Here is a 23,862-nt window from a genome sequence, read left to right on the forward strand (position 1 = left end):
GATAGATAGATAGATAGATTTTGCTGTTTTAAGAATTTACATAGCTCTGTCTTTCTTTTAAGAGCATAGTCCACAAAAGAACTGGTGCATTAAGATAGCCAATCACGGTTTGTTGCATTTACGTTATCTCAAATTCTGATGTTCACATTGTTACTCGAAATGTTACGGTCCTTCCGCAGCTGCCATCCAATAACTGTCGCATCGTAGATGTGATTCAGTTCTGGCTGTTTGAAAGTGGACGGGATCCTTTGTGGGTGTTCCTCGGCTGATTCTCGTGCTGCTGTTTCTTTAAGAGGACGGTTTCAGAGCTTTGACACCGTGTGTGTGTGTGTGTGAAGGGTTGGCGCTGAGGGAGACTGTTGTCTTTGGTTTGGAAAAGAAAAGACTTCGGGGCCGGTGCTGATTTGCAAAAGCACAGCAGAGATAAAACACAAAAAGCCGAGCTGTGCAGCAGCAGCAGCAGACCCTTCTCGTAGCCTCCGCCAGATTGGAGCCCAGCTGCGCTTTCTTGTGCCGTGACCGAGGCTGACCGGTGCATGAGGAAGAAAAGAGAAAACTGCGAGCAGCTAAGACTGAGAGAGAGAGAGAGAGAGAGAGAGAGAGAGAGAGAGAGAGAGAGCGCGAGCGAGCTGCTTTATTTCTTTATAAGCCGGAAGATCTCCACACATCGAGCGTTGGGGAGTATATATGTATGTGTGCATGTTAATCAGCCGTCAAGGGAAGACAAAAGAGATCTGAAGGTCCCGCTCACTCTTCTGTCGGCCAAGCCCAGTAACCGCACTTGAATGCCCTCTCCCAGAGTAGTTTTAAGTAGCTGCTGAGGTGGCTTCATCTCTGTTGATTGTCTTTCGAGCGAACTGACAAAAGAAAGCAGTGCCGGAGTCACGTCCAACCAGGCGAGGACAACCGCGTGGAAAGAAAAGTGCCGGCAGAGAGTGGTCGAGCGAAGCAAAGCATGGCAGCAATCAGCACCACAGAATCGAGCCCCCAACCACGGGTGTACTTCCAGACCCCACCGGGAAACGATGACACCGAAATCCCGGTTAGGAAACAGGGAAGGGTAACGGTCAAATACGACAGGAAGGAGCTGCGAAAGAGACTACATCTGGAGGAGTGGATTATTGACCGGTTAACGGAACTGTACGATTGTGAGGTAAGGGGGCGAGCGTGATCTCAAAAACGAAATTGTATGAATAGTATTGATACACGGGAATGGACAAAAAGACATTACGACTGTTTGGTGAATTAACTTGTTAGGTAACCTGTAAAGTGAGATCGAGTCCCTTAAAATAACGTATCGCTTTATTAAATAGCATGCGTAAATGGAGTGCTCGTGAAGTAAAGGCTGCTGCCAGAAGTCGGAGGTCGTGAAAGTGTGTCAGAGAGCGCCCGGTTGTGTGGCGAACTGGTTGGTGTTTCGAACCCCTGTAGTGACTTGAAAGTTCAGGTGATCTGGTAATGTGACAACACCGTAGCACCCATGGAAATAAAAGCAGCGGTACTAGCTGGAAGATCGCACGGCTTTACCGATGTCCGGGGGGTCGCGATGTTTGGGGCAGTGTGACTGGGAATCTTTCACACCTGCATATAAGAAGAGACAATACCGGCCCTGTAAGTGAGGTGGGGGTGCACCTTTCTGTCTCCCTCCTCTACCTTTATGCGCAACCGCACTCTGTCGAATCCTGTCAGGCACGCATTGATGTCTACAACGTGGTTGACAAATGGGGGAATCCTGATATCCTTTGCAGGAATAAAGCAGAGAAGTATTGCGGCTGGGTTTTTTTTTTTATTCGTCTCTGCTGTTACCCGTTAGGTAACACTCCGGGACGCGAACCTACGACCTTTGTGCTCTTTCGACCCTCAGCCATAATCTTATGGAACTGAAAGAAGCTGGTGTTCTGTTTGAGCTTTTGCTTGTGGTTTTCGTGACATCACCACATCCCGGGCAGGCGGTGCCCACCGAGCCCCAGACACACCTAGCGTTTTAACTCTTTATGATGTAGGGCATATACTGCACGCTGGAAAGGGCACTGATTTTTGGCAGATGTTCGTCTGATTGATCTAATACATATACAAATACATACATGTAATGTTATATATGGGAAGCTTCGTATTTAATTTGATATTTAATCAGATGGGTTTTCAGCTACTTTTAATGAACAAATGTCGGCCAGAACATTAAGAATTTATTACACCTAAATATAATTTTAGTGCTTCTTTACTACTTGGACGATGTGCAATGTGCCTGCTTGTGAGTTTTCCTCCTGTACTGTAGGTCGATCACGGCGAATCTCTTTTCATTGCTTTTATGCCGGCGCTCATCAAAAGTCGTTTGTCATATCAAATGTAAATGCTAGTCGCCGACGCCAGTCTAGTCTCATCGATCACGGGATTGATTACCATCGGACAGAACGCCGAGGCCCGGTCGAGCGTGTCCCACTTTCTCTGGCAGACGCAGATGGAGGAGATCGCTAAGACCGATCCAGAGGGGGTTGGGTGGGTTTTGTACATCAAACCGGGCAGTTCCACGTGGAAGTCTCTGAGCTGTTGCTACTCGTGCCCGTTTACTAACAAAGAGCTAGGACAAAGCTTTCCTTGCCTATTGTGGAGATCATTGAGTTGTGTCCAAAACAATACAATTTTAGAGGCAAACGGGTGAGACGTGTTTGCTAAGTTAGAGGTTCTGAGCTCATCTGTCTGAGACGATTTCGTAACAGAGCCGCTGAGACAGTCGGGCACCAAGCGAGGATGGCCCCGTTGTCATCCCATCGGAATGTTGTACCTGGTAAGAAATGATCTACGGACTCATTCAGGATACACCGGGGGATTCAATGTGTCAGGTGGCCGCAACCTCTTGGGGCATCCCCAGATGGTGTTAGTGTAGGTTGACAAGACCCTACAATCTCGATTTCACGCTATGCCTCCCGTACTGAACAGAATGCCCCGTTTTTAAGTGACGCGAAGGGGCAAACCCAGTAATCTATAAATCACTCAGGAGATTGTAAGTATCCCTGGACGTGGGGTGCCATAGCCACTGCAGCTTTTCATTCCATTCCGTTTTTAATTAAAAATCAGTTATGGTAGTTAGTTAATTTACCTAGGAAAATCTAATCTGGGAATCTGTATATTTTCTGAGAAAAATCAATATTGTAAATCGTAATACCAACAGCCATCACTTTGAGCTCTTTATTTCACAATGCAGCCATCACTCTAAGCTCTTTATTTCTCAATGTTTTTTCTTTTTGTTTCTCTTTTACCATAAAAAATACAAGTGATATTTAGCTAGCTTTTAGGTCCTTTTTAGTTTGAACGTCACTGTTAATTTTTGGAGGTACAGCGGTGCAGTGACTGGCGCAGGAGCCTTCCACTTCTAGAATGCTGGGCTCAGTTCCTGTCACAAGGATGTCATGCACTCCGTTAGTGTGTTAGCCAAGTGTATACTGTATGTGGATTACATCTTAAAGCTGTATAGATTAAGCTGACAGGCAGGTGTCAATGTTTTTTTTCTCCTAAGAGTGTACCTTTTGATAAAACACATTGTAGCTAGGTGCTTTTTTTCTTTTTCATGCTCCTGATTCTGGAAGGTTTATTGTCATTTTGTATTAGAACAGATGAATGAATAAGAGTATGATAAAACAAAACAACAAAAATCGTGAATGGACTAACTTGTGAAAATAACAGACACCTTTCTGAATTTCTTCAGTAAATAGCTTCCTATTTACTAAGCAGCCTAATTAAATGAGAAGTTCAGTTAACAGGAGTGCCAATCTGCAGTGACAAAACAGGCTTGACACCTACAGTGCAGAGGCAATGCCCCCCATTCAGAAACCAGGCCCCCTCCCCCCAAAACACTTATGTTAATCATCAGTTTTCAATCATTTGAGCTGCTCATGTTTAAGGGGACTACACCCCCCAAAAAAACTCACATCGATGTATGAATCGAGCCTTGTTAAACTTATAGGGACCCTGACCCCACCAGGTCCACAGTAAGTTTTGAAAATTTAAAACGGCTTATGGCACGCCCACCCAGTTGTTTTAACTCTTTCAGGGTGGATGTCGACTTTTGTCAAAAGGAGGGGTTGATGGTGGTAATCAACTGTAAACGGTGACAAAACCCGCCATTATGTTTTAGTTGGACTCTCTTTGCTAGACGGAAAGTTAGCTTCATTGGTTTGACCGAGATTCCCTGCTCTTGCATGAGTAGCGAGGAGCAAACAGCAGCAGAAATGGCATCGACATCTGGTGAGAGACTGAAGTGAATGTGTAAAGCAAAATACTTTGTGGATGACGTTTGGCATATTATCGCTGAATTGATTGCACTCTGATTTTGATACAAGTGATCGAAAATGAATGGGAGGTACCAGCGTCAGCTGATCGGTCCCCAGCTGATTGTGGTGCTGAACAGGTTCGTGTAGCTGGCATGCCTATGGCAGTATTTGCCTGGGGGGACCACCACTTACAAAGACAAGGGGTACAAACCAGATTGCGATGCTCTGTGACCGCTGCTGCCTCCACCACCGCCCTCGCCACATGAAGACAGTGCGGTAACCAGCCTGCCATGTATTCCTGGTGAACTGGCAGCCACAGCATGCAGCAACAGACGTTTTTTGTTGATTTCTGTGTGAAACTATTGCTAAAAATATTCAGCTCTCATTTTAAAGACCCCACACTTCACAATGTGTGGCTTTGCTGCTCCAGCAGTAACTGTAACATTCCAGGGCCACCACTAAACCTAATGAGTGCCTTACAAAATAAAATACAAATTTGGAGTTGACGCAGATACTTTTCCTGTCAATACCATTGGCACTGACAATTCTTGTTTTTGCAGATTTTTTTGTAGCTGTGTGCTTCAGTTACTAAGGCATTGTCTTCTGTTATGTCCTGGGTACCCTAACACTTAAAAGAGAATGATACCTTTAAAGTATGTTTAATAATGTGGCTGACAACAGGGGATGTTGTTGGATTTCCCTACAGTGCCCTCTACTGTGCTAACCAACACACACACATCTTTATACAGCAGCTTATCAGAATACAATATGACTCACACATTTCCAAATACAAGTTTTCTCATGTAGTAAATTTAATTTCCTCCTATGTTACTGAATAAAGTTCATAAAATATTTTACACTTGTTAACTGGTGGTCTGACAGGTAATACTGAAATACTCTGCTGTAGGTGTTAGGTGCCTGAGGGTGGAGTGCAAAATAAATGAGCATTTTCGGTTACAGCTGGTGAACAGTGACTTGCACCTGTATTTGCTTTACAGATTTGCATGTTGGTTATTGGCTATTACGAGAGAACAGTCTTTTTTCTTTTGTTTTTTTTTTTATAAAAACACATCAAACCTTCTGGCATACCTCAAAATGGGTAGATCGGGGTATGTTCAGATGCTCATGGGACACTCATTCCAGTGCTTGCAAGTCAGATCTGAGAGGCATCACCCAGTTTTAACATATTTGGGGAGCAGAAGGACACTCTGCAGGTCGACTGAAGCAGAAGGGAGAGAAGTACTTGGAGATAATCCACAAAAACATTACAAAGTACAGACCCCAGAAGATGGGGTTGGGAAGAGATGGTATAACCAGTGTGCCATCATGCAACCTTGGAGAGTAACAGCAAAATGAAACATAGAAAAAATAACAGCATTGATGTAGGGGTATTCTTTCATGTTTTAACATTGGCATATGTTCAGGGAATTATTGGGGCTAGGAAAAAGGAACAGAAGTAGTAGCTGATAGTGCATAATGCAATATGAGATATATTTTTCTTATTATTATTTGCTAATTTCTGCTGTTACCTTCACTTTGACCCGCCTTTCCTACACTCTATGGCCCAGTGACTGAGGCACTGCAGTGTATCACACACTTCGGCCACGGCCTCAAAGGCTTTGTGTGATGCTGAGCAAGTCCTGAGCCCACACAGTTCCTGCAGTCTAGGTGGACTGGTGATGCTAAAGCGACCCATTTGAGTGTGTGTGAGTGTGTGTTTACCATGTGATTGACTGGCATCCTGTCCAGGGATTGTTCCAGCCTTGCGCCTGATGCTTGCTGGAATAGGCTCCAGCTTCTTCACGACCCTCCTCTGGTAAGGAGGTTTGGAAGATGGACGGATGGTTGCAATATGGACACAATTGTAGCTCAGTACCAGTAAACTACCTTAAAATGGTGTTTGTCATGGTAAGGCGTTACATAAAATAAAAGGCAGATAAAATGTGGTATAACATACACATGTTCACTGTGGAAGAGCACTATATTAAAGTAAAGGGTAGCTTGTCTGTGAAGTTGGCCTTAACACCCCAGTGTCTTCCTTTGAAATGTGCTATGTAAGGGTTGTTTGTTTATAAATTCCATGTTAACATATCAGTCTTTACCATAAATGTGCACTAAACGTTTCTTGTAGGTTTACACATTTAATTTTAACATACCAGTGAAGTGGATCAGGCCTAAACACTTCCAATTGACAACAAATCGTTTATTCTATACACCTTCTTTAGCACACCTCAACAGAATACATTATTGGCGTGCAAGAAGCCTGGTACCACATCTTAAATTATTACTCTTTCTTTTTTTGTAGTAATTTTGGGCAGGTGCAGGCCACAGATGACATACATTTTCTAAACAAGTCCACTAGTTCCACTCTTTTCCTTCTTTAAGAATGCCATCCATTCATCCGCTTCCATTTGATCAATTAAAGAGTCACAGGAAGGTGGAGCCTATCCCTGGAACATTGGTGCAAGGCACAAACAATTCCTAAATAGGGCACAGGTCCACTTCAGGACAAGCCCACACACACAGCCACATCTGCTTCTATTTTTAAGGAATGGGAAGTAACCAGAGTACCCAGTGAAAATCATCCTGAACACAGGGAAAACTCTGAGATGCCACATGGAAAGTGGCCAGCATGGAAATCGAGCTCAGGCTGCTGGAGCTGTGAGAGAGCCAACACTACCCACTGCACCACTGCTACATGTTTTTGCTCTTCTGTTCAATTACAAGATCTAATGACCATCTTCCTGTGACTTTTTCAGAAACCTATTAATTCCTCGGTCTTCCAAGTTTCCATTTTTAAGCTTATCTAAAAATAAAAATGGTCCAGGACATCTCCACCTTCCTATAGCCAGTCTTCTGTCCCATAATCACCCTGAGCTGTCACTTTAAAGCCTACACTGCAAAAAATGAAATCTTAACAAGCCAGAAAATCTTGAAAAGAAATAATAGATCTTGTTTTTTATTTTAAGAATAACTGACTTGAGTAGATTTCTATGTGTAAGATATATAATCTCATAATATATAATATCTAATAATATAATATCTAATATATAATCTGTTAAAACAAGAAAAAGGTATTAGAATCAAGCACAATTATCTGCCAATATAGTGAGAAAGTTTAACTTGTTAACTTGTTAAATTTTCTAAAAATGAGATTATATATTTTACACATACAAATCTACTCAAGTCAGTTATTCTTAAAATAAAAAAAACAAGATCTATTATTTCTTTTCAAGATTTTCTGGCTTGTTAAGATTTCATTTTTTGCAGTGTAGGCACTTGTTTCTCAGGCTGTTTCCTCAGGATCTTTCCCTTTTCTTTAAAATTTTGTGTGGTGTATACACTCCCATTTATGCAATTACACATGAGTGAGAAGAAAATGTATAATTAATGGAAAAATAAATTTGCCAGACAGCATGGTGGTATTACTACCTCATAGTTCTAGATACCTAGTTCTCATTCCGCCCCTGGCAGGGTGCACATTGCACCTTCTCCCCATGTGACTGTATGTTTTTTTCATTTTTTTTCTCCCACATACTGCAGTATATGCTGGCTTAGCTGATTGACCACTCTGTATGAGTGAGTGGGCCCCAGCATAACCTTGCACCCCATTCCGAGTTGGCTCTCGCTATAGTCAACTATTGGAAGTTGTTGACTTTTTCCAACATATTTGAACAGGCAAACATTAAATCTTCATGCAGACATTGCCTACAGATAAAGGTGATATACTTGAGTAAAACCACAAGGAAATTTTGCCTTTTCAATCATGTATTCAACAAAAATATAAATAGATTTAATGGACTACTTGACAGGAAAAAAAAAATGTAAGTACATCTTTGGCCTCAAGAGCTGAAGCTCTTTAGTGAAATGAAGTGACATCTACTCAGTGAAATCTTTGACCACTTCTGATGTTTGTGTGTTTTTTTGCACGTACTGCCTGCTTCAAATCCCCTGCCCACAACATTTCAATGAGATTCAAATCGGAGCTTTCACTAGGCCGGTCCATAACCCTTCATTTCTTTCTTCTGAGCCATTCCTTGATGGATTTACTGGTGTGCTTTGGATCATTGTCATTTTGAAAGGTCCATTTCAGGTTCAACTTCAACTTTGATACCCGTGGGATCACATTTTTCCTAAGCATACTTTGATAAGTTGCAGAATTCATCACTGAATGAATGACTACAAGTTACCCAGGCCCTGATGTGGCAAAGCAACCCCAAACCATAGCATTTCCACCACCATGCTTCACATTTGGTCTAAGGTCCTACTGAAATGCTGTCTTCAGTTTGTGTGTAACATGTCTACTGTTACTGTGGCCAAACAGCTCTATCTTTAATTCATCAGTCCAGTGCACTTTATTCGAAGAGGTCTGGTGTCTGCCTATATGTTCAATGGCAATTCTAGTCTTGCTCTAATATTCCTTTTTTGGACAGCAAAGTCTTTTTCCTCACATACAGGTAAAATTTGTGCAATCTCTTTCTGATTGTAGATGCATATACTTTGACACCAGCTGAAGATCCAGAAATGAAATTTTGGGGTTCTTGGAGACTTTTTCTTAGTTTCAAATGGTCAGCTCTTGGGCTGAATTTGCTGGGCTGGTCAGTCCTGGATGAATTAGCAGACATTTGAAATCCATGCTGCTTGTAGATGATTTTACTTACAGTGGATTGATTGATTTCAAATAATTTGGTGATCTTTTCAGATCCCTTGCCAGATGCATAGGCATCCACAAAATTCTTACTCAGGGCTTTAGAGAGCTCAGTGATGACACCACACACGTCAATAGCGAAGAGAACACCAGACCCTCACTATGTGTGCCTTAAATAAGACTGGTTCCACCTAAGGAGGTTCAGATCATTGGCACCTAGTCTGGAAAACCTTATTCTAATTTTACGAATTTGAAGTGGTGATGGTAGTAGGGGTGTACTTACTTTTTCCACATGAGAAATCTACATTACTGACTTTGAGAACCCCTGATTTAGATTATGAGAATGAATATAACATGTCAGTTGTATTCGACTTTTGTTCACATATATCACCTTTATCTGTAGCACTGTTTGCTTGTTCCGATATGTTTAAAAAGGCAACAGTTTCCATGGGGTGTACTTACCTTTTCACATGACTGTATATAGACAATGTTGCCAGGTTGGATTCCATGACCCTAGAATTTGGATTGGTGGATTTGGTGGATGGCCGGATGGATTCCACCATGTCTGCTATACAACCTCATTTCTGGCTGCAGCATAAAGGTGGGCTTGGCAATGTCAGAAGATTCATTTTTTGTATTTTGTTGTCTGAAAGAGTGGTACAACTGTATATGCAGAGCTTTATGTAAGCAAGAAAACAGGAAGACTCACAACCCACTTATTTTCAAGCTTGTATTTATAAACCGTTAAACACGGCTGATTGCTCCATAGAGCCCTCTGGAAGTAATCACTCTTTTCTTAGTATGTCTCTGGTTTTTACGGCCTCCTTTAATTAGAATCCCTACAAGAAGTCTATAAACTGAATATACAGGAGAATTTGAATTTCTCTAACAAGCGTACTGTGTCACTTTGAAATGCATCCATATTTATCCATTTGTTTATTTTCTTCTACTGTAAGAACCATATTGCAAATGACTACATGACCCTCCGAGTTTATTAACCTTGGACATCTCTGCTTTCTCTTTTGGGATCTTGAATTGACAAGTTGGGACAGTCAAATAAACACTATAGAGTCTCCTTCCTGAGCTACAATAGCATGTTGGCACAGTTATTAGTGCTGCTACTTCATGGACTCCAGAATCTTGGCTTTGAATTTTGTTCCCTGCTGTTGTTTTTATGGAGATTGCATGTTCTCAAGTGTGTGTGTGTGTGCATGTGGTCCTCTCCCAAGTCCTCTGAATTTGCTTCCACATCTCCAAAGATATGCAGATTTGGTTAAAAGGCAACTTTAATTTAGCCCCTGATAGGGGGGCAGGCCCTTCAGAGGACTTGCTCCCAGTCTCAAGGCTGAGTCCTACCTTTTGCAGCAAGGTACTGGTCTAGATGCCTGCCCCCAGATCACAACGTGGATTCGGCAGGTTTGATAATATTAATTTATGTTACTTGAATAGGCTTCCTTAGGCCTTGCTTTCAATTCGGTCTTTGAATGTCGTATGGGTTGTGCTGGAGTAGGGGTCTGCAGAGTCGTTCCTGGAGGGCTGTAGTGGATGTAGGTTTTTGTTCGAACTGACTTTCTTAATGAGAAGTTAATTATTCCTGTTGAAGCACTTATTGATCAAGTGATATTTTTAAGCTTCACTTTAGTTGACATTCTTGTTATGATTCCCTACCCTGAATTTTTTATTTTAGTCTTAAACAGTTGCATTCACAGTTTTTAATGGCCCCTTATTAGCAGAGGCAAATGACAAAGAAACCAGCAGTTCTCCATCTAACTTGTTTTCGTGTACGTCTGTGTGTATTCATCATGCACTATCTGGTTTCATAAAATAGAAACTGAGCAGAATTACTCTTTTGCTTCCATCTACAAATCATTTGCATGATGTCCTTGGTAAGAAAACAAATCTACCACATACGAACGATAAGAAAACTCCAACACGCCATGAAATTAAATAAGGTCTGCTATTGGCAAGGATTGGTTTCTAATGAAGTAGTCTAGTTGGAACAAAAACCAGCAGTCACTTCAGCCCACCAGGACTGACTTTGCAGACCCCTGTGTAAGAGAAATGCACCTGTATTTGATTATTCTAATTTTTGGATTGGATTATTGCAAAATAGTGTCTGGAGTTGTGATGCATAGGTTGCAACCATTTCTAGACAGTAAGTCACTGGAGATTTGGGCATCATAGCAGAGGTACCAATGCAGAAAATGAACATCTTCACCGATCCTCACTTAACATGTGCTGGACATTTCAGGGCTGCTCATTGAATATACTAACGTTTCTTTTGACTATGAAGAAATAAGACATGCATTTTGACATTGGCAGAGTATGCATGCTTTGCACAGAAGACCAGCAGTCACTGTGTTGTACCATTACAATGGGGTTTTAAACCTGGCTGTAATCATTGAATACACCGATGACAAAGTACACCTTGTGTAATTACATCAGGATATTCTGAGGAAGTGAACGTGCAATAAGAGCAAAGCCAACTTTTGTAGAAGAATATCCCAATGTCTACTGTATGTAAGCCTCTTGTTTATGCCTGCTTTACTACTGATGACTTAAATTGACAATGTACAGATTATAAGTAAAATTCATTGGAGTTAGAATAAGTTCTACATTATCTAAGGAACACCATGCTTCTCTCCAAGTTATCATTCTTACATCCATCCATCCATCCATTATCCAACCCACTGAATCCGAACACAGGGTCACGGGGGTCTGCTGGAGCCAATCCCAGCCAACACAGGGCACAAGGCAGGAACCAATCCCGGGCAGGGTGCCAGCCCACCACAGATCATTCTTACAGTATCATCATTAATAATTTCTCTGTTTCTGATAATTTATAAATTCAGACTTGGTGTTTGCATCCCACAAGTACATCTTTTCCCATCAGATTCAGTTCTAATCTGATTTGCCTAAATCCCCTATTTTATCCTAGTGTGAATATGACTCAAGTTTAAGATCAGATGTTGCGGTACTTTAAGTAATGTGTTCAGTTTTGGTCTCCATATTGCAAAATAATTGCCACAGAGGTAAAGAAAGTCTAGAGATAAGAAAGAAGGCTGATTATAGAACTAAGAAGTATGAGCCAAAAAGAGAGACTGAAGGACTTGAACCTTTCATTTTAAAAAAAAAAAAAAAAAAAAAAAAGGAGATTAAGAGGGGACATGATTGAAGTTTTAAAAACTATGAAAGGAATTACCGTATATACTCAGGGATAAGTTCTCCCATGGATAAGTCGGGACTTGATTTTACAGTATAATTTCTGGTATTTTATAATGTCGCTCGTATAAGTCAAATGCGGAAAACTCACGCTGTTCCGTACAGGGGATTATGATATGCTAACGCCCACCTGAGAGAGTAACTACGGAGCACACTGACTTTTTTTCTATGTATTGTGCTTACGTGACCACACAGTAATACCCAAACTATTCCGAAGCAACATTTAGACTGATTTGTGTTTTTTGTATCTGACACCCTCATACACCTTTATTGTAAGAGCATCCCTTATCTACAATTGAGCGTTTGATCAAAAGAAAATGTTAAATTAAACGTTGTTGAAGTAGCGAAAGAAATTGGTAACTGTGCTGCTCCAACAAAATTCGATGTGTCTGAGAAACTGATGTGAGATTTGAGGAGGAAAGAAGATATTTAAAAAAAAAAAAAAATGAAGTGTTGCATTTTTGAATGGCGTATAAGTCAGGGTCTGATTTTATGATCGATTTTTCGGGTTTCAAGACCCGAATTATACATGAGTATATACGGTAATACAGTTGATCACAGTTGTTGCTGGAAATTTAACTCTGCAACAAGAACATGAGGACACAGTTGGAACTGTAGACCTATGGAATAAATTATCAAGTAGTGTGATGGGGAGTGGGACTTTAGGGAACCTTTAAATCTGAGCTTGATGTTATTTTGGACAATCCAGATGAATGTGATGAACAGGCTTGTTGGGCTGAATGGCCTCTTCTCGTCTCATTTTTTTTTTCTAATGTTTCTGATGGTCTAAGGTAGCTTGACAACTCCTCACGGTGGCTCTTGCTTGTATTCTGTCCCCTGACTAATAAAACAGTGTTGATCTTCCGGTGGCAGAACACTTTAACAGCAATGGCCACAGCATAAAGGATCTGAGGGTTACTGTGCTTATGGGTAATTTCAAGACCCAACAGGAATGGAGAGAATGGGAATACAAACTTATGCTTAAATTCAGTCCTGCTATGCTGCTGCTGAAGAATGTGAATTTCCCATTGGGATTAATAAAGTATCTATCTATCTATCTATCTATCTATCTATCTATCTATCTATCTATCTATCTATCTATCTATCTATCTATCTATCTATCTATCTATCTATCTATCTATCTATCTATCTATCTATCTATCTATCTATCTACAAAATGGTCTGAATAGAGACAAGAGTTTTATGACCAGATATGTACACTAACAGCTGACTACATCAGAGGCCTATCTTACAGACAATACACTTCAAAAAAAACCTTACAGGTCTTTCTCTATTGATGGTTATCTTATCTCTGTATTTTATTAGTTCATTGTTTTCTTCTTTCAGGATTAATTCATCTAAGGTTTATTAATTTTGCTAACATTTGAACAAAAAGGTTGTTAAGATGGGATCACTTTGCTGTCCCAATATAAGCTAGAGTATTTGTCAGTTTCTTTGTTACACCTTGCCTGATGAAGGGGCCTTAATTGCCTCGAAAGCTTGCATTTGTAATCTATTTAGTTAGCTAATAAAAAGTGTCATATCACCCTACTTTCTCCTGTAATAAATGGCCATCAGAGAAATTGAGTTCAAGTGCCCCGTGCTGATGACAAGCCTGCCGGGCTTGTCATCAGCATGCTACAGGGGTCCTTCTTAATACAAATTCTCATGGTGTCCTCTTGTCTCCGAGTGTTTTCTACTTGGTGTCGGGTGTTTCAGCTCCTTTAGCCCGGTGGGTTTCAACTCCAGTGCTCAGGGGAACACATGGGCACATTTTTTATTCCAACCAATTTTGCAGTCAGTGCCTCATTCTTACTTTTTAATTAAGCTCATTGTTTAGTGAGCTGCCCTTTTTTTACTCTGTTATTCTAAGGAATTCTGTGTTTTTGCCAAAATTTGAAATGCTTAAGTTTCCTTTACCATTTTTGTTCTAATACACCCTTCTCTTAAGAAAATTTCTCGCATTATTTTTTCTAAATGCTGACAACACTGAATAGGAAAGGAGTGGAATGACTTCCATGTCATATTCACCGGTCTACTCATTTGTAAGAACCATTTGATAATAAGCAGACAAATGAAAATGGCCTTTCAAGTGAATGATCTCCATTAGCATTCATTGTTGTCTGCACTGCCCCTTGAGCACAACTGATTGAGCACACCCTATAGAAAATGACAAATGAAAAAGAAAACCACTATGGCAAAGAATACAGAAATTTCTGAATTACTTAGAAACATTTGTAGGCCAGAAACTAAAACATGTGATCAGTTAAAATAAGTGGGATACACTGATTGTGGGAATGGTCAGAATAAAAACCAGCAGCCATAGGGGTCCCCGGAGTAACGCTTTGGTCTACTCAAATCTCAGCATTTGAGAAATGTGCTATTGAGTTCTTGGGCGGTGGTCCCAGCCACAGTTGCAAACATTTTTAGATGTTGCCCCTTTCACCCTGTCACACTGGGTCATCATTTTTTTCATTCTACTAAGTCCAAGCTTGATTAGATTCCTGTCCCCTTATTCCATAGCCCCCAAATGATTAGTGGAATTTTTCCTTTTGGGAGGAGAATGGGCATCTGAGGTGACCTAGCTCCTCTATTTGGGTAGTGGGTTATCAGAAGCTGTTTTGATAGTTTAGATTCAGCATTAGACGTGGAATCTGTACACTCTTGGCTCTGTTTTGGTGCTCGTAAGGTGACATGACATACAGAACTTTGTGCCCATGTAGGGCGAGAGCTTGTAGAACGGCATATTGCGGCTAAGCCAAGGTGTCAGTCAGTGGCATGAGCTAAGACATTGCTTTTATTTTTAGACAGAGGCAGGTTTGCCAGCAAAAACAAGTGGAGCCATTGCAGACATTCTTTGGAGCAAATGACATCATGGCAGTGATTGGATTATGAAGGTGGAGCCCTTATTTTGGGGTGCCACATAATATTTGCATTGCACAAAAGCTGATTGTCATAACGTTTTTGTGCCAAACCCAGCTTTGTTCAGGCTGCGTTGTTGGAGGAAGGGGTGACCTTTTTAGTTCAAAGACCACACACATTTCTCAGGTTGTCATCAAGCATGGCTGCTTTTGAGGCGACAACAGGAATCTGTTTCTGCTGCTTCAGGAGAATTGTGATAGACCTTGGGGGGAGTGAGACTTTTAGATTTTGGTACCTGTTGGCAAAGACCTCAGTGGGAGCACCAATACTGTTTGCTCAGACTTAAATACTGAAAGACTTAAAGTGTTCAGCATAATGCAGAAGAGCTGTCAGTAGTAAATGGTGAATACTCAGATTGGGTAGTATGTATTGATCTCCAATATGTCCTCTAAATTTGTATTGTACAGTATGGCCACACGTTTATGGCAGTTTTCATATGGAAAAAAGTAATTTGGAGACATTTACATGTTTTTTGCTGTTACTAGCTGTGCTATCAGTTTAAGATGGTTAGTTTAAGATCTAAGTAATCAACGTGGACCTCCATGTTAAAGTTTGCACCATACAATGAACATGTCTGTTATAAGCCATTTGGTATGGAATTAATGTTTGTGATGCACCATCTATTGCAATGACAAATGCAATGCACTTTATTACTAAAAATGTTGGTGATGTGCCATCTTTTAGAATGGCAAAGACATGGGAACTGGGCCGACACTCAGACAGACAGACAGACAGACGCATATTTTTTTATTTAGGTGGATAAAGACACAAATAGGCCCCTGAGCTGAAGGGTGATTTTTCATTCTAATGGCATTTATTGGGAGCACATAGAATAGCTATTAAACCACAATGCTTGCCCATAATGTAGGCTTTGGTGAAATGTATTTCCTTATTTTTATTATTAATCCAGTTACAACATTACTTTGTGAAGCATTTATCTCTAGCTGATGGACTACTCTGTCGTATAAATTTTAAAATGCACTCAGCTCCTGGTGCTTCACCACATTCTTACGTCCCACTTTTTAGAGTGGCATGGAACTCTGCAGTAGTGAGCTACTACGAGATGTATAGACCTTTATGTGCTTTATTAAAATGGAGAAACATTTACATCTATTTGCTTGGCAGACGCTTATATCCAAATCGACTTACACAACAGGTAAATGTCATCGAGTCACATTAATCTTGGGCCTGTTTGTTCAACAAGTGTAACAGAACAGGTAACAATAATTAATTACCACAAGTGAAAAGATGTAATAACTAATAAATTTACAAATTTAGATTAGTTTAAAACTAATGTAAAAACAAAACAACCAACTTTATGAAAGGTTGCATTTTTTATTTTTAAAGCAATTAGATGGATATTCACAGAACAGATGGGTTTTCAATTGCTTCTTAAATACATTGAGGGAGTCGGCAGCATGGATTGAGGTGGGCAGCCCGTTCCACCAACTAAGAACTACACAGGAAAAAGAGACTGGATTGAGACTTGATGCCATGCAGAGGTGGCATCACCAGACACTGTTCACTGGCAGACCTCATTGGGCAAAAAGAGCACAGCGCATGACCAGTGTCTCCATATACTCAGGTGCTGACCCATTAACTACTCTTTTGGCAGGCATTGGGGATTTGAACTTAACGTGTTCTGCTACACAGAGACAGTGTCGTGACCTGAAGAGAGGAGTGACATGTGCTCATCTCGGCTGGTTAAATACAAGACGGGCTGCTGTGTTCTGAACCATATGCAGCAGCTTGATAGCACATGCAGGTACTCCTGCCAGGAGCAAGTTGCAGTAGACCAGGCACAACAGGAACAAAGTCTGGACCAGGTGTTGTACAGCATGAATGAGAAACAGTAGAAATGTGGACAGAAAATCACCACCTCAAAGCTGTGTGTATGAAACAGTATATGTATGCATTGTGGGAAAAGTGTGGCCAGGCTTGGCCCCACCGCTGTATCTTGAGACAGACTTCGAAACGCTATATTTGTAACTAGGCTTGAGGGATTTATACAGACACAAAAGTAAGAGCATTTGTGATGAAACCAAGTTACTGATACTGTGGCATAGGTAAAAGCACAGGGGCCTCTGCCAGTGGGTTGTCATCCAGTTCCTTCCGGTTTCCAAACTCACATAACCTATTATAATCTAACTTGGTTATAAGTTCTGAGGGAAATCCAGAACAAATTTGATATAATTTCTCCCATAAAATATGTTAACCTCCAGGTGGGTCCGGTGCAAGGCACTCTGAAGTGCCATTGAACTTCCTGCCTTTTTTATGTCTTGTCATAATCCTACCTCTAGGGCCTACTTGAAGAAGAGGCTAACAAGTGCTGTGTTCACATGCTCTCGGATATTCAGAGCCCTGAGGTGTAATGTTTTACCTTCCCACTTCAGTGAGTTCAAGTTGAGTTTCTGATTCAACTATTCAGAGGCACACAAGGTTGCTGTTCATTTGTTACTTTGGTCTGTTAAAAAAAAAAAAAAAAAAAGTTGTACTTTTCATGGGCGGCACGGTGGCGCAGTGGGTAGCGCTGCTGCCTCGCAGTTGGGAGATCTGGGGACCTGGGTTCGATTCCCGGGTCCTCCCTGCGTGGAGTTTGCATGTTCTCCCCGTGTCTGCGTGGGTTTCCTCCGGGCGCTCCGGTTTCCTCCCACAGTCCAAAGACATGCAGGTTAGGTGGTTTGGCGATTCTAAATTGGCCCTAGTGTGTGCTTGGTGTGTGGGTGTGTTTGTGTGTGTCCTGCGGTGGGTTGGCACCCTGCCCAGGATTGTTTCCTGCCTTGTGCCCTGTGTTGGCTGGGATTGGCTCCAGCAGACCCCCGTGACCCTGTGTTCGGATTCAGCGGGTTGGAAAATGGATGGATGGATATGGATGTACTTTTCATGGTAATAGAAAATCAAACGCATTAAATGTGTATTAATATTGGATCTTGCAAACCCCCGCACCTCCATGCTCCACCATACTGTTGCTCGCTTTCCAGCTATTCCACACAAAAATGATTGAGGTGCAGGGATGTAGGGCCCTATGGAATCCGTTTTATTTTTTCACAAATTCTGTTTTATTTTTTTTTGATTTTTGGTTTTCACCGTTTTATATTTCCTTGATTTGGATTTTTGTGTTTTTATGGTTTTTTTTTTGTTTGTTTGTTTTTACAGCTACAACAAAACAAATAATAATGAAATGACACTTTACATTCCTTTTAATGAAACAGCACACTAGAACAACTGAACCCTATTTCACAGTTCCATTCATCAGGTAGGAGCCCAGATCCTCCATGATGCTGTATGCTGAGATTGCAGTAGGACAGTGAGTGCCCTCCAGAATCATAAGACCTGTTACTACTTTGGTGCATCCTTCTGAGATGAAGGTTAACTTCACTTTTAGAAAAAGAGAGTGACCCGTGTTTAAGGGCTCGTTGCATCTAAAGAAAAGCCTGCTCTTCTGTCCAGGTTTGTAGGTGCTGAGTTTATAATGGAAGAGTCAAATGTGGACCTTGTGTGCCTCGTCACCGCGAGGCAAAACATTTATGTATTAAACCCAAAACATCGTTGTTAATTTTTAAAAGGGAACCCGTTAACAACCAGTGCCGTTCACTAAAAACATTTTTCTACGGGAAAGACTGTTAATACAGGTTAAATACCTGTATAATTTAATCGGTTAAATGGTTCACAGTAAATACATCATGTACAATTAGAACTGCCTACATAAAAGAATTACAATACAGCCAAATGTTTACTTGCCTATCACTATGATGAGAACTATGTGGTCTTGGCTATCGGTGGTTTCATCAACTACAACCTTTATTTTCTTGCTACAAATCTTTCAAAGAACGGCGTCCATATGTTGTTCAATGACATGGGGCAAATGAGTTTGACGAAGACTGCTCTCATTTTCTGGCAGCGCGCCTCCTTGTTTACAATGCTTAATAAAGAAAGGATGCGTCTTCATCATTTTTTCGAGTAGTATGTCTGACTCACATGGACACAAACTGTCGTCTTGCATCTGATGATTTTGTTGTTTCCACTGTTGTTACCTGAAGGGGAACACTTTGATCTTAATTTCTCCTTGTTTTTGAGATGGGTTTTAGATTTCACGTAGTCATTGCAAGTATCTTTCATGTCCAGTCTATGGTACGCTGGCAAAACTTGCAGAAAAGTTGTCCAGATTCGTAAAAGTCACAAGGATATTGTTATGTCCTCAATTTTGCAGTTCAGCACTTGTTTCTTGTGTGTGATACTGCTCGCTTCAACATTTTTGTCTCGTGCATGCTAGCTAATTTGCGTGCCTTTAATGAGAAAACATGCAATAAACACGCACACAAACAGATGAGAAACAACTGAATTTTTACGAAGAAATATGTTCAATTGAAAAACAGTGGGCCCTAGGGATGAGGGTCTCCTTGGAGTCTCCAGTACATTTATATCAAAGTATATGTTAGAAGAGCAAGGGGAGGCTTCCCCTTGATGAAATCGAGCTAGGTATACTATGTATACTAAATCAAAGAATCGAAGAACTGATTGGTGGGATCCCCACCTTGGAGTTCCAGTTGTGCTGATAAATGACTGAGCACGACTCAAAGAATTTAGGTAGCTTTGTTTTCTGTGAATTGCCCAACTTGTAGCTTTGAGTTCATAGGGCATTCACATAGACTTTTCTAGCCCATATACCTGCCAGTATTTGAATGCAGCGTAACACCAAGAGTTGTTGTATACACCAAGCGACAAGGAATTGTTCAATCTCCACAATATTTAAATGGTCACCTCCTATGATGTCATTACTGTGATGACTGCGGACACATGACCAGAATCAAAATGCTGTTGTAGTAAAAAGAAGAATAAAGCAGTAACTTGAAACTAACAGTAGAAATGGAATCTGTACATATAAAAACCAACCAATAGGTACAAATATGCATACAAGTTTGAGTTTATTACATTATGTCAATAATGGCAAGACCTCCACAATTCCTAACCCCTTCTCCACTGACCTGGCCTGATGCCTTCCTTCTTGTTCTTTTCTGGAAAGACGCTCTGAATTTTGATCCCATGCCTAAATTAAGCTGACCTTTGACTAGCATATCATCATTCTTGAATCACACGCTCTTGTTACCAATAATATTACAGTACCAAACCAAACCATTTTCTAAGGCCTCTTGGTCCTGAGCAGGGTTGCAGGGGGCTGGAGTCAATCTCGGCAAGCATAGGGCAGGAACAGTCATCTGGACAGGGTGACAGTCCATCACATGATGTATACACACACATATTCTCGGACCAATTTAGCATCACCGATCCACCTAATCTGCATGTCTTTGGATCGTGTTTGCATACCTAATATGGGATGTGGAGTGTAGCATGTTAAGACTCAAAGAAATCATTCATTTTTTTTGTCATCTCTCTGCTCTTTACACATACAGGAGTTCATTTTTTATCAGTATTGTTTTATCGTTGTATGCTGTTACTTGCCAGTCATCCACTTTCTTACTGGATATCCAATTTCAGGGGTTTGGGATGCTGATGCCTGTCCAAGTAACAGTGGTCACAAGGTGGAAACCATCCCTGGGCAGGGTGCCATTCCACGAGAGGACATACTTACGTGCTCACAGTCATATTCTCTCACACTTTGCCCAGTTGCTCCTGGTTTGAATGGCTGGGTTGGTTGGTTGGTTGGTTATATACCAGGTTCTGTGCAGGGTGTTGTTCATACAATTTACAACATGCCTGAAGATTCAACGATAAAAATAAATCCAAATGCAGCAGCACCTTGTCATGGGTCAGGCAGTAGGCACAAGAATGTTGAAGGACATTTTAAAAAGATGAGATTTGAGGAGGCATGCAAGGACAGAAAAGGCCCCCACACTGCATAACCCAAAAGCTCTCCACGTACATCAAGCCTGATGGCATGACCTGCATTTCAGCGTCGGTGCAGCACAAATGTGGACTTCAGCTTCCCTTTCTTAAATAATGATGGATCGTGTAGTGACAGTTCTTCTAACTCTTAATATTTCATGCCCTAGTTTAAAGAAAACTCTTAAATAAGAACCAGGGTGCATTGTGGGTACAGAAGAGAGTGATATTTTTGGTCAGTACAGGAAATCTGTCCCAATTTCTCTCCCAATCAAAGTTGCTTTCTGTGTTGTGCCTGACAATATTGGGGAATGCCCTGCCTGTTGTAGAATACGCTGGTTTGGAAAATGTATGTCCTAGAGGACCACAGACCTATGCAACAAATGGAATAATTCCTGACAGATTGAATGTTATTTGCCTCATTGATCAGTTTGATATTTTGGTTTCCTGTTAATACATTCATACCTCATCCTTTCTTTTCTGCAGCCCACTTTATCCAGTTCAAGTTTACAAGGATCTGGTGTCTAGCTTGGCATCACCAGGTGGCACCAGTCCACTGTAGGACACACCTGCGCTCATTCCTCCGTTGCTGTTTCAGATTTACAGCTAAGATGCATGCGTTTGGGAGAAAAGCCCACAACAAGCACCATGAGATTGAGCAAAATCTTGAATCTGCATGTTGGAATTGTGCAGTCATAAGCTCAGTAGCTGGTTTGTGGACAAACATGAAGGAGCTGACCTTACTGAAGGGGCAGGGATAGGAATGTTTTAGATTAGATTAGATAAACATTTTTTAATCCCATGGGGAAATTCAGATGCGCACAACAGCAGAAGCATAAAAAGTAAGGATGTAGACACACAAGACAAATAATACAGCCAACCAATCAATAATTAAATAAAAAAAATAGTTTTAACACGTACATTGGTTGAAAGTATTGAATTGCTTGATAGTGGGCAAAAAAGACCCCGAGAAGTGCTCGGGAATGCTCAGGACCAAGCGGCCTTAGAAAATGCTTTGGTTTGGTACTGTAATGTTATTGGTAACAAGAAGTACACTGGGGTGGAATGACTCTTTGCCTAAAAGTGCTCCAAGAGAGCGCCTCCTGGAAGGGATAGAGGGTCTGTTTTGAGGATGACCGTGTTTTCTGTCTAAATTACGCAGATTTTTATTAATTGTTTTTGTTGAGGTGACTGTGTGGAGGCTGATGGGGCATCACTTTTGTTGCCTATAGTACCCGTCCATTACCGAGTGCTCTAACCTGAGAGGTGTGCACTTTTGAGCATATACTGTAAATGTGCCCAATTGTGTAACTCATGTTGCAGAAAACTTGGACCTTGCAGAGCGAATTTTTTTATAGGTTTAGATACACTCCAGCTGGTTAGCTTGTGCTACCAGTGTATTGTGGTTATGTCATCTGTTTGTTCATTTTTCTTTATCCCAGCTTGCATGATCCCCCTTAACTGCAAGATGTTTCTAAGGAGGAAAAAGTGAGTTTTGACACAGTGAGTGCTAATTGAAATGTGTCAGAATTCACACCTAAGTTCTGTGCCGCTCTAATAAGAATACACTCCAGTGGTATGAGCTGTTTGTCTTGTTGTCAGTACTTTATTTTAATAGAAGGTTATTTTGTGTTATCTTTTAATTTTGTAGGCACAACACTGTGTTTTATAGGCACTGTGCTATCTTTTTGTTCAGAATATTAGTGTGGATGTTAGGTATCAATTCAATATGTACTCTGCCCTCAAGCAATGACGTGGTGGATCTAATGCAAGTTCTTCACATGGAATGTGTTGGTCTGGCCTGTCAGTTAAGGTATACTTAACAGGTAACACGTTCTTAGCCATCATGGCTTGGAATTCACTAACTGTCTGGTGCTTGAACTCAAGGCGAGTGCAAGATGGTACACAGTTTTTATTTTTCAGTTTCATACTTGTAATATCAAAGTGATGCTGTTAATCAGTGTATTGATAATTTGATGTAATCCTCATTGTGTGTGTGTGCTGTATATTCCGTCCATCCATTCCATTTTCCAAATCTGCTTCTTCCTGCATCTATTCTAGAAAGAACCAGACCCTGCAAGCTACACATGCATACATATTCTGACAAGGGCACTTTAGTCGGTTAATGTGACTGTGTGGATGTTGACTGAGAAAAAACTACAATTCCTTTAGAAAACTGACATGAACATGGATAGTATGGGCCAAAATTGCTCCAAAAACACAAGACAGATGGAAAACAAGACAGAAGTGCTGGAGAGGAGCACTGTGAGTTTAGCTAATACAGTCCTGATTCGGTTAACAACGTCCCAACTAAAGACATCACACCTTAACCATGGAGCTTCTGTAGAGGTACAATAAATGAAATCAAATGCTGCCGTAAGTGGTCATATTATAGTATTAATATTGTTATTAATGTATTATTACTGTATTTTAATTATTATTTCTTTAATGTATGTATTGTGGTAATGTTTAGGTTAGGTTACGTCAGGTTAGGTCAGGTGTATACTTGACACGCCATTGAGTTGAAAATGATGCAGATGCACATCCCTGTGGCGCCTGGTTAGAGTTTTGCTGCGGACAGAATGCAGGAATACAGACATGGCACCATGTATCCAAAGTCAGAGAGACAAAAATGACACCAGACACAGAGGCATACCCCTTCCCCCTTAATATATGTCCACACACTTAACAGCAAAACCAATTAACGTGGCACTGGTTGGAACCATTTACTGTCATTAAGTGAGGCACAACTGTATATATCCATGAGTTTATTTTTATGGTAGCTCCACTCTACTCTTCTGTTACATCACATAGCCTTGTTGAGTGTGGGTGAGCATTTGACTCTGACCTACAATGGACTAGAACCCCTCCAGGGTTGTTTTCTGCCCTGTACCTGATGCTAGTGGGTTAGGTGCTGGCTCCCATAACCATAAATGAGATTTAACACGTTTGAGGATATAT

General features: G+C 41.0%; 1 protein-coding gene across 1 annotated transcript in view; it reads left to right on the forward strand.

Annotated features, from left to right (window-relative positions):
• The first annotated feature begins 328 nt into the window (after window positions 1-328).
• Window positions 329-23,862, forward strand: part of ppp1r14bb (protein phosphatase 1, regulatory (inhibitor) subunit 14Bb) — a 136,333-nt gene continuing 112,799 nt past the window's right edge. Inside the window, exon 1 of the mRNA XM_028802377.2 lies at window positions 329-1,153. Within this exon, the coding sequence (XP_028658210.1) occupies window positions 956-1,153 (198 nt within the window). The 5' untranslated portion in view covers window positions 329-955. The remainder of the gene's footprint in view (window positions 1,154-23,862) is intronic.

Source organism: Erpetoichthys calabaricus, chromosome 1, assembly GCF_900747795.2.
Source record: "Erpetoichthys calabaricus chromosome 1, fErpCal1.3, whole genome shotgun sequence".
NCBI lineage: Eukaryota > Metazoa > Chordata > Cladistia > Polypteriformes > Polypteridae > Erpetoichthys > Erpetoichthys calabaricus.